The following is a 12,650-nucleotide window of genomic DNA, read 5'->3' as shown; positions in this document are numbered from 1 at the left end:
CCCATTTTTTTTTTCAAAATGAAATCCTGGATCTCTTGCAATGTCATCATTGCCAAAAATATATCAGAGAATAGAATATCATATATAAAGTGTAGATTGACAAAAAGCGCTGTAAAATGATGATGGGTTCTTGTATAGCTCCGGTATTCACCTGTCCTTGGCGCTCATGAAGCTCCAAAAAAATTCTTATGGCACAAAATATTTCGAAAATACTAGCATATATTATTTTTATATAATTTTTTCACCTGTTCACTTATTCTGTAATTCCCATAGGCTTTGTGCAAGAACCACGCATTCAAGGATTAGAATAACCATTACACTACTGCAAAGTGTCATGCCTATAGACCACCTGGGTCAGGTAGAAAATGGGTTAAAAAGATACATAGCATAGTGAATGTTCGTATTACCAAACGCGAACATTTTTACGCATCAGAAAAGGATTTCATACCCTTAAAACTTTGAAGATCCTTCTGAAAGAAAATTTAATAGAAAGATGATAAAAAAGGGCCAATTTCATGTAGATCTACACCCTTTTTTCAAAATAACCAAAATATGGTAAAAATATAGCTGACCAGCAATTTTGTTATTTTTTCCAACTTTTCCTACAGAAAACACATGGTCAGTATTAAAACAATACCATTTTTGAGTGACCAAATATTTCACATACGAAGAGGGGCTCGATCGGAAGCTGATAGTGATACTGTAAAGGAGACATCAGTACTTTGTAAAAATTATGCATCTTCACTTATTTGTAGGTAGAGGCCTACTTGTGTATTCATGGTGGATGAACTTCAAGAAAATATTTGTGTTGGCTCTGACTGAATTTATGAAAAGTGTTTTGTTATATGATCCACAAGTCCATTATTACCATACCTGTTTATTTGTCCATCGCAGCCAACGCAATCAAAGCCTGCCAAAAACCCACAAGTGCCACACTCATTCATGCCCGCATCGGTTGGACGCCACGTTGACCCTCCTACACATCGCAGACAACTGTTCAATTCAGCAGGGCCGTTAGTGCCGTCTTGCTCTGAAATACCAAACAGTAAAAGAAATAGTTAACAATTAAACAAGGTGATTTCGCATTGCACGAAGAGTCTTGTCTAATTTCGCGATATAGTATGATCTCTTACAAACTTTGACCTTAGCATCGTCATAAACGCACATGTGGTATTACCCAATGTTTAAGTGAAAAACGATTGATGCATAAATAAATGAGAGTAAGCCTAAGCTTCAAAGCTTCAAAAAAGGATGGACATGATCTCATATCATTTAACCTTATGACCTATAGATGACCTTTGACCAACCATCCTCAAGGACACACGTGTGGTATTACCCAAGGACAAATTACCAAGAGTGATCAAAACTGATGCAGAAATAATGAGATCAAGTTGAACCAAAACTTCATTTGACCTTTTGACTCCTAGATGACCTTTGAACCCTTATCCTCATGGGCACACATGTGGAACCAAGAGTGATCAAAACTGATGCAGAAATAATGATAGCAAGTTGAACCAAAACTTCATTTGACCTTTTGACTTCTAGATGACCTTTGAACCCTTATCCTCATGGGCACACTTGTGGTATTGCCTAAGGACAATTTGAACCAAGAGTGATCAAAACTGATGCAGAAATAAATAAATGAGAGCAAGTTGAACCAAAACTTTAAAAAAGTTCGAACAACATTTTTCAAATACAATAACCACCCAAGTTCTATATGAATAAAAAGACAAACCCAGAAAAAATCCCATTCACTGCAATGTCAAAGCTTATCCCATATTGCAGATTGATTTATGCATTAGATTGTGAAAAGTAGCCCTCAAAATAGACAGCTGCAGCCGTCTGTAACGTGGAGTTTTTTTAGCATTTTTAATTTCTTTTTAATTTCTCTTTGTAATTGGCGAGTGGAGCCAACGGAGTTCAGCGGAACAACCAATATAACAGAGACCAAAGCTTTTGGTCTACCCTCGAAAAAAAAAATTGCCTTCAGGATAGAGACGTACTGCACATGGTTCTGAGTGGCTGGACCAGGGGCCAGTTTCATAAAACATATTATGATAACAAATATGCAACATTGACAGAACGAAAGTTACTGAAATCATTCAGTCTGATTGGCTGACAGTAAATTTGTTATAGAAACCATGCTGTGTTGTATTAGTGATTTAATGGTAAAATGAATCATTAATTTTGGCGAATAGGTTCATTCCCTGTAGCGAGTTGAAGAATGACTTCAGTCTATGGAGGAGCTGTAGTGAAGCTACGAGACGTATACCAGTGGACCAGCGGAAGTTTTCGGTCTAACATTTATAGTTTTCCCCGAGGCTAATTAGGTCTGACTTCATGATCAGCCAGGAAGTTTTACTCATTCAGGCCTGATATTCGTGTTGCTTGATGCCATGTGCATTGAATGGCGTAGCTTATTCTAGATAAAGTATCATCAAACAGGTGAAATCCGTCTGTTTGCAAGAGGTTTGAAGCATTTTCCTCCCTATAACCATGGACCTATGAAGAGATGGACATTCATCGCTTAGATAATGAATTCACTAACAGGTGACGGTAATTGTCATCTGAATAACATTCTCTTCATACTAGTCTTCTTTGGTCCTATGATCGTCACCGTGAGAAGGGACTGAATTAGTTCGTGATTGGACATTTATATTTCACAAATTATATGCGCAGTTGATAGAAAATCAATGAAATAATGGATAATCGATGTGCAGTTTTTGTTTACCTTTGTTAATCTTAGTTCCATGTGTTTTATTTGGGGAAATGTCTGCATATTTTAATATAGAGGCAATATTGTGATTGATTGTTTACCATTTAAAATTCAATTTTCCCAAGTTTCTCCATAATATTCCAGATATACGTGGCACATAACATGTGTAGATCGTGTATCTTTCAATGTTATTGAGGTCCTTATGTGTGAGCGGTAGTTAGCGGATCGAATAATATCATATTTTATATCATAAAAATCGTCTGCTTCTCAAGTTTGCTGATCCATATATGAAGCATATTGACTGAAAGGCACATACTGAAACAGGGGATCAGCCAACAAAAATCAAGACCGGGAAACTGTTCCGTCTTTGAGTGATCAGATACCCTTGGTAGTCATGGTAATTGCTATTGTTACAACACCTGTATGTTCTCATTAAGATGCGCATAACCAGGTGACGGTGACTATCATTGGGTCAAAGAAATGCTCGCGTTAATAGTCCATCTTTTCATAGGTCCATGCTATAACTCACCTCGAGGGCATCTGCCAGTGCAGTCCGCATGGTTAGACACAAAATGATAGTCTATGTTCCCAACCGAAGGACGTCTGATACATTCTCCGCAAGCATCAATGTCGGCTTGACGAGGCGATGCACATCCTAGATCGGCGTAATGGAAACAAAACAAGATGAATTGTCGGGAGAGAAGAAAGCTCACGGGGGGGGGGGTGGAGAAAGGGGTACAGCTCTCAAGCTAATAAACAGGAGGATTGAGGAGGATGTGTACATCCAAGGTGGAAAGGTATACAAAAAAGTGAAATATTGGATTGATCTACTCTCATGTAATTCACTCACCCTTTTTTTCAGTGGGCCTAAAAAAACCCACAACAACCATGTGGAGATTCAAGTAGTTTTTTTATGCATGTTATTCTATGCATATTGAACTAAAGCCGGGGTAAAAATAAAATTCAAAAAGTGCTATATAAATCCAGCATTTATTATCATTATTGTAATAGGCCAAAAAATTGTCCTATTGATGGTGAAATGTGATGTACATTGTGATAATCACATTTCCTCTAAAAAAATTTCAGCCTCAGGCACATTGGCATATTTGTGTGGGTGTGTTTTTTTAAATTGCAATAATAGCTAGAAATGATTGAAATAAAAATAATAGGCCCAATCAGTTTATCTTACCATCGAAGGCTGTTTGCATTGCCTGACATATCGGTTCAACACCCCTGAACCCTGTATATGTATGGATAAGATCCAAGGTGATATTGAATCTTTCTCCCTCATTTCCAATGTTGATTAAAGGTTCGACAATGAAAACTAGGATGTCGGTGGATATTTGGGTGCATCTATCCACATTAGTAGTAAGTTCCATGAGAGAGTTGATGATACCCATAGTGAAATCTAGCCTGTTGTTGTCATCGAAATCTGATGAAAATAATAAAACACAAAATGTGAGCAAGAAAACAAGTTATCCCTTCTGGAAAGAACAGTGTCTCAGTGTGTGTCACAGTGTGTTTACAGTGTGGAACACAATGTGTTATCACTTTCACACTGTTAAATTTGAGCATTTCAACAGTGTGAATAACAATGTACATAGTCAACGATGTGAACACGCTGTGAACAGTCACACAGTTGAGGTGTCCACAGTGTGAAAATATCTCCACACTGTTAAATTTGAGCATTTCAACAGTGTGAATCATATATTCACATATAGTCGACCATGTGAACAGTCACACAGTCGAGGTGTCCGTAGTGTGAAAATGTATTCACACTGTTATATTTGAGCATTTCAACAGTGTGAATAATAGTTTCACATAGTCCACTGTGTAAACAGTATAAACACACTGTGATATTAAAAGAGCTCGCTCGCACCCTTTTAAAATTTTTGCTATATCCACCATTTCTGATACCCTCAACATTTGTAACTCACTGCATCACTGATACAAACCCATGGCTAATGATTTTTAAGTATCACTATGCATTGCATAGCAGACGGTAAAGTGCACCCCCATCTTGCAGTTGAATGCAAAGGAAAAAACAAACACTGACAATTTCAATGAATTCAGAAAAAAAAAACACTTTCGACCCTCTTTTCGACCCTCTATCCATCCACAAAATTGCTGTATGGACAACCTCCATTCGTTGTGTAGACAAATAAGAGAGAAAGAGAGAACTGATGATCATTAAATGATTACTATTTCCTTCGTATTTTTTTACACAACATAGATTTCTTCGATTTGTGTAAATTGGATTAGAAAGAGGTTTTGGATAGAATCATATTTGGTGAAAATTTTGATAATTAATATAAAACAAAGTGCAAAGCCTCTACAATATTTAGTTAGGCCTACTTTACCTTGAAAATCCGCGAGTTTTTGCACAATGTCTCCGCAGAGTTCTTCTATTGTTGGATACTCCACAAGTTTCGAGGCGATACGAACGGCATCCTGGATGATGTGATAAAAGGGAGATGACGAATTGACTCCGAAAGAAGCGAGGGTACTGTCCAGGAATAGAGTAAAGTTATGACAGATCGGCTCGGCCAGGGGCAGCAGAAAACTGAATATCTCGGAACCAAAATCCTTGATGACATCGGGCAAACGTGGCCTTAAGAGTCGAGGCGCTAGGGGGCAGATGGTTGTCAGGTTGGCGATATCGATGTTAAAGGTTTCAGAAATGTTGACAAGGAGGGCTAATACAAATGAAACATCCTCCACCGTTTCGATGGAGTACGATTCGTTTTGATAGACGTCGGGGACATCGATGTGCTCATCACCGTGATGGGTCGTGGTCTCTTGCGTTGGGCACGTATACAAGTCCTCCCGACTCTGTGGCGTGAGGAATGAAATGAGTTCCCATGTTTCGCCCACAAGGTCGAGGCAGACATCTGTCGCGTCGAATTGATTTCCAGCAGACTCGATAACATCGCAAAATGGGCGCAAAAGGACCCGCGCCTCCCGGAATTCGGGGACAGTCCTGGTGATGACAGGAAGTACGTGGGTACAGACATAGTCCAAGGATTCCATAGTACTCTCCTGGCTCCACAGGCTACCAGCCAAGTTGATCAGGAGAGATATAGTCAGGTCTGAACCAGATATGATCTCCCCAAAAGCTGGTCGAGGGAGAGGAACTTCACCTACAATAAACACACAAAATAAATCAATCTACAGAAATATCAAGTTCTGGAAGAGGGATATAGAGCCTTTGTTCAACTATGTACAATATAAACACATTTCATAAAGACATATATATATAATAAAAATATTTTGAATCACAATCACGAACTTGATGAAACTAATATCTTTCATATGTACATGAACCTATTGAGGATAATGATCATGAGGATGATGGTGCTGCTGCTGCTGATAATGATGATAGTAATAATAATGATGATAGTAATAATGATAATGATAATATGATAGTAATAATGGTAATAATTAGTGGCGGAAATACGGGCTGGGGCACGTCCCCCCCCCCCCCCCCCACACACACTCTGCTAGCAAAAGAAAAAGAAAAACGGGGAAAAGAAGAGAAAAAATGGAGAAATAAAGAGGGACATTTGGGAAAAGAAAAGGGAGAATTTAATCTTTTTGGGGGAAACCTGATATAGTTAGGGTCTGTTCATCACTCCTGGCGCTCGTTCGTTTTATGAAAAACATAAACTTTTCAAGGAATGGTGCTATCCGTTTTCAAGTCAATAAACACAGTACACCAAATATTTTTCCTCGGGATTTTTAGTCGCGCTTCGAGCCTTCATACAATATACGCATCTTTTTCGTGATTTTTTTAGTGATTGCCATCTTTCAAAGTCTGAATGTACAAGTACAAACAGAAATGTTCAGTCCGTGCATCGCTTTCGATTTAGTGCATTTGTGACAAATTCATGCTCTTCATGAATTCCTAATAACAATCATTCAAAATGCCCCTTTTCTGAACTGAATAAAAAGAAATTAGCTTGCCCGTCAGCTCGTGATTCGCGCTCGCATTATTTAATTCACAGTGTACCGGTAATAATGATTATTTCATGAATTCCTACAAAGTCTTTAAAATGTCTCTTTTCAGGTATATTTTGGTCAATAGTCTACAAAAAAAATCAGCTCGTGCGCTTCGGCTCGCATTGTTTGCTTATAGTGAGACACATACGTAGCATAATTAAAGGAGAATGAAACAATTGGAACAAGATAGCTTGTGTGAAAACAGAAAAATCAAAGAAACAGATCAACAAAAGTTTGAGAAAAATCGGACAAATAATGAGAAAGTTATGAGCATTTGAATTTTACGATCACTAATGCTATGGAGATCCTCACATTGGCAATGCGACAAAGATGTGTGATGTCACTTGTGAACAACTCTCCCCATTATTCTAGTATATATTTCACTTAAAATGCCTCTTTTGTCACATCTAACAGTAGATCATGTGTTATTTCTATAGGATTGCATGTAATATATGTTTAAAGAATACATCATGGATGAAGAGTTTGTATCACCATAAGAAAAAGCAAAAAGAGACATTTTTTTGGTATTTTATAGTCCATCAAAGGGAAAATTATTCACATGTGACATCACACATCCTTGTCGCATCGCCAATGGGAGAATCTCCATGGCATTAATGATTGCAAGATTCAAATGCTCATAACTTTCTCATTATTTGTCCGATTTTTCTCAAACTTACTTTGTTATTCTTTGATTTTTCTGTTTTGACACAAGCCTACTTGATCCAAGGTTTCATTCCCCTTTAAAGAAAATTTGCTTATAATGTCCATTTGTTCCTTTAGCGCTTTTGACAAGATTTCCTTATAAGGTCTTAACTCCCAAGGTTTTTTTTTTGGGGGGGGGGGGGGGTGGTTGAGGCTGCATGCCTCTGACGACTATAAATAAGTGTGAAAAATAAGAAAATTTGCTTACTTTTGAACGCTGTCTCCAGGTGGTTACAGAAATCGTAAACATTCCGATAGCCACTGAATCGGGAAATAAGGTAGTCACTGATGCGTATGAGACGCCCACTACCTGGGATTACTTCCGTAAGGAGAGGCCTTACGACCCGACGAATAGCACCACTAAGCAAAGAATCACACGTGTCGGCATTGAAAGGGATTCTAAACAGTTCCTTGATGATGTCTTTGGAGAATCTCAGACGCTTCTCGTGCCCTGGGGAAGAAATAAAGAGTACACGATGTGTAAGACAATGATAAATTTCATTGCCGATTCGTCCACTTGATTGATTGATTGATTGATTTTATTTGTCAGGTAACTATGAACAAGTACAAGAAAATATGAACAGAAGTGTATACCTTGACAGAATAACCCATGAGAGCCGAGATGGCTTATTTCCAATGGGGTCCTTATCACTAGGAGTACCCTCATTTTAGTCTAATATCATTCCACCCATCAACATTTTTTCTAACAACCACTTGGGCCAATATACAACCATTTGGTCCAATCATCACTTCGTTTACTCACCAGTTCGTCTATGATCATTTCGTCTCATAACCAGTTGGTCAAATAACCCATTTTATTTCAACCCCGCGGCCGATATGAAACCATACTCCACAAGTGGATACTACGACATGGTACCAGGGCGTTAACGATTCAGGGCCCCATTGCATCAAAGGTACTATTACATGTATGGTAACTTCGCCATTCAATCGTAACACTATTCCACGGTAACAACGCTCAACAGGCTATCAGAATCAAAGATTCAAGTATACTATTGCAAAGCAAAGTCACAATGGTAACTTTTATGCAATGGGGACCAGGACGGAAACGTTCCCGACATCGCCCAACGCAACTATTTAATTCAGTGAAGCCCACCTGGGTAATGTACCCACTGCAAAAACTGCGGTGTTTATTTAACACCAGTGTGCATGACTCTATGTATGACCACACCAGAGAAGTGTTAAAACAACACTGGTTTTAAATTAAATCGTTGCTGTTTTGACACTAATTGGTGTTGTATAAATGCCTATCTGGAATTAGTACAAAACCAAACCGGTGTTATTTTAACACTTCTCTGGTGTGGTCATATATAGATTCCGGACTGGTGTTAAATTAACACTGCAGTTTTTGCAGTGCATGATGTATAAAGTGCAGCTACCCTTGGACCCTAGTATTGTAATGAAAGCGCTCATATGGCTTGATCCGCCCCTGCCCTTGATGATGGAATGTGACGGACCCCACCTCCTACGGATTAAAAGCACGTACACTGTAAAAACTTGGTTATCTGACACGTACAACTGGATCCCGTCTTACAAAGACTTACGATTGATCCAATCAATCATAACTCTATGGAAATCCATCAGTGTCATAATTTTTTGTACTGGAAATTTGCACAATGTCCTTCGTAAACAAAGAGAAGCACAGTGAATTTTCAAGAAAACAATGAATGCAAAATATAAGTTAGAAAACATGCATAAGAGATGTTGACGTTGCTGGCCGTCCATAGTTGTGATTGATTTGATCAATCGCAACTCTTTGTAAGAAGGGGTCCTGGTGTTCGTAGAGAACCAATAGCTCGCTGAGGGTTAAACATAACACCAATGCATGACCACCGATTGCCTAAAGACCAAAATAAGGTGTTGTAATAACGTACCCACAGGTTTTGGATACCGAAAATAACACCAGAGTAATTAGCTGGTGTTGTCTACCTTGTACACTAATCTACACCGCAATTTTTTTTCTACGAAGTAAATGAAATATATTCATACTCATAGGTGAATCATATTTTAAGAACATTGTTCTTTCTTCAAGAGGCTAACAATAACATACCAAAATTACATAATTTGGTAGTTTTCTGTCAAACCAAAGATTACCTTATCAAAAATACACTTACCTTTGTGAACGACTCCTACTATTTGGGCGCAAAGTTGCTCTCTTTGTTCATAACCTACAGCTCTCGAAGCCAAGCGAACTGCTTCCTGTATGATGTCATAGAAAGGCGAAGATGAGTTTACGCCGAATTGTTCCAGAAAAGAATCCAACCTGCAGAGCGGCTGGAGTGCCAACGGTAGGAACCTACTCATCATCTCACCCCCAAACTCCAAGAGGATGGCCGGGAAGGGCTTCCGCAGCAGACCTTCGATATTGGGACAGATGGTCGATGGGTCAAAGATGTTGATATTGTAGAGTTCTAAGGTGACGTTCATCAGTGCATTGAGGATGCCCAGAGGATCATCCATCGAGTCAGCACCTCCCCCTTCTCCAGGATCGCCTATCGAATCATTACTTACAGGAGCACTGGGAAGCAGAGCTGTCACCATGTCCGTCAACTCGTTGCAGTAACCAGTCGAGTCGAAATCCTCCAAGTCTCTCGCCGCGCTCCGGAGCTGTCGGCAAATGGGCTCGAATAAAAAGGAAAAAGACCTGATTTCTGGCACCATGGTGGTGATCGCAGGAAGAATATCGGAACAGGCGTAAGCAAGGACGTCGATGAGACGGTCTTGCTGCCACGCCCCTCCCACAGCGTTGACGAAGAACGGGAACGTAAGATTAGTCCCTGGGATGAGGGTGGCTAGCCGAGCCCGAGGGAGTTCCACAGCAGCTGAGTCGATTGAAAAAAAAAAAAAATATGTAATTAGTTTGATGGTGGGGAAGATGCAGGAACAGTAAAACGGAAATTAAAAAACATGTATAAGTATAGTACAACCTGGTTCACTAAATGAACTTGCTAGTTTACACTCTAAACAAAATTAGGTCTACCCAATATTGCGTAAAATGGGAACATGCATGTTGGTTGGGTAAAAAGATATAGATACCGAATATTTTGTAAATTTTACGCAATATTGCATTGAATTAGCACAATATGGAGTAAAAAATACCCAGCAAACATGCATGTTCCATTTCTACCACATATTGGGTAAAAGTTTACTCGGTGTTTGTAAAGTGTAAGTAGGTGTTCAAACATATGTTTTGAATTATTCGAACAGCAATTGATATTCAAATTTTGAGCAATATATATTATAAATTAAACATCGCTTTTTTATTCTTATGGATAGGTTTCAACTTTAAACAATACCTTATCACACTGTAAAAAATACCGCCCTATTTATTTAATTCGATTATGTTTAGAAACTGCCTTAATTTGTTCGAGTATTTATGAGTTTGGCAGTTTTAAGTAAAATTTACTTATTTCCTTTGCATCCATTTTACTAAAGAAAATTAAGTTACAATAACCTAATTCAATTAAGTAAAACAATCACTAAAATATTTGAAAAAATCAAATGGGGGGAGTGGACTTTCGGGATTCCGCTCCCCCATCGTCCCACTTTTGGTGGCATCATTTTCATCTTAGACATGTTATATCCAAATATTAGACTTTGTGCATTGTCACTTACCTGTACATGTACAGGTACTGACATTGATATTTATATGTGATCGTTTCATTCTTACAAATAAAACAGTGAGAATAATAGAAGCATCGAAAACCTAAAAAGAAATCTGAAATTTTCTGCTAAATGACTTTTAATGTTGCTCTTTCTTTGATTCAACAAAAGAATAAAATAGTTAGCACACCCTTATCCAAAACAATTTCAAACACAAATAGATACGACAATAATTAACCAAAAAACAACAACATTTACTTGCTCTAATGAATATTCATGCATTATTTAAATATGGCGTTAATTGAAAAATATAAGTACATTCGACTTGATTTTATAAGTAATACTCATCTTTGCCTAATTGAGTTAGATTTACTCAATCAAAGCAAGCTATCAATACGTGAATTTTCTTAAATGTATATTGAACCCAAATAAATCAAGTAAATTAAAAGACAAGTTAAAACTACTTTAAAAAAACGAAAAATAATTACAAATTGTAAATTCTGCTTAAATACATTAAGTGTTAATTACTGATTCATAATTTTTTTTTTACAGTGTTGTTAATATTGTAAACGAAGGTATTTGCCTGAAGCATTTGTGTTGTGAACTGATGCATTCAGAGGAGGTGGGGGGTCTACATTGGATTGTCATAGTAATTGTATCCCCCGAACAGAGATCGTAAGATACTATGGAGTTAGCCTCGTCGCGCTGCCGCGGAAAGGAAATCCCTGTAGGAAATCTCTCACAAGGAAATCTCTACGGCGGCTTTTCTTTACCATAATGGACCTTCATGATGAATTTGAAGATGATCGGAGAAGAAACGCAGCCAGTAGAGCACTTACAAGGAAATCTCTGCTATGTACAAAAACTCGTTACCATGGTAACGATGTCTCCGCCCACACTAAAATCAATAGGCAGCTTTGCTTTACCATAATGGACCTTCATGACAAATTTGAAGCTCATCGGAGAAGAAACGCAGCCAGTAGAGCACTCTCACAAGGACATCTCTGCTATGTACACAACCTCTTGTTACCATGGCAATGATGTCTACGCCCACACTAAAATCAATAGACGGCTTTGCTTTACCATAATGGACCTTCATGCCAGATTTGAAGATGATCGGAGAAGAAATGAAGCTGGTAGAGCGCTCACAAGGAAATTTCCGCGGCGCGACGAGGCCAAATCCGCAGTATCCTCCGAACTCTGTTTGGGGGATACAATAATATTCCTCGATCCGCCCTGACTGTGTGTGTGCACGCATGTGCGGGATGCGCTTGTGTGTTGGTTGGGGGTATTACTTACTCGTTAGCGCTTCTGCCACGTCATAACACATTTCTTCTATGGAGTGGAATCCGGTAAACATGTAGAATTGATATTCTAAACCATAAGGGCTGCTATAAGGATCACTGTTTCCACAGTTTGTTAGAGTCCAAATTGCGTTCATGATCTTTTTGGCTAGGGTTGAGCATTGATCGCCATTCTCGAGAATGCCGATAAAATTCCTGATGATAAGTTCGGCAATCCTTCTTCGCTCATCGAGATCGTCATCTACCAAGAGATATAATAATAATAATGAAAATATAACTTATAGTAATAATGGTAATGTCATGAATAT

The 12,650-nt window shown here is 38.5% G+C and overlaps 1 protein-coding gene across 3 annotated transcripts in view; it reads right to left on the bottom strand.

Moving 5' to 3' along the window:
• The window catches only part of LOC129282805 (uncharacterized), a 60,574-nt gene that overhangs the window by 39,072 nt on the left and 8,852 nt on the right, over positions 1–12,650 (bottom strand). For all 3 annotated transcript variants that reach the window (XM_064113839.1, XM_064113840.1, XM_064113841.1), the window contains exons 2-8: positions 12,338–12,583; positions 9,550–10,257; positions 7,626–7,868; positions 5,077–5,856; positions 3,906–4,148; positions 3,246–3,371; positions 874–1,030 (exon numbers count right to left, since the gene is read on the bottom strand). In XM_064113839.1, the coding sequence (XP_063969909.1) occupies positions 874–1,030; positions 3,246–3,371; positions 3,906–4,148; positions 5,077–5,856; positions 7,626–7,868; positions 9,550–10,257; positions 12,338–12,583 (2,503 nt within the window). The remainder of the gene's footprint in view (positions 1–873; positions 1,031–3,245; positions 3,372–3,905; positions 4,149–5,076; positions 5,857–7,625; positions 7,869–9,549; positions 10,258–12,337; positions 12,584–12,650) is intronic.

Source organism: Lytechinus pictus, chromosome 19, assembly GCF_037042905.1.
Source record: "Lytechinus pictus isolate F3 Inbred chromosome 19, Lp3.0, whole genome shotgun sequence".
NCBI lineage: Eukaryota > Metazoa > Echinodermata > Echinoidea > Temnopleuroida > Toxopneustidae > Lytechinus > Lytechinus pictus.
The sequence above is the reverse complement of the archived record's forward strand: the minus strand, read 5'-3'. Positions and strand labels throughout refer to the sequence as shown.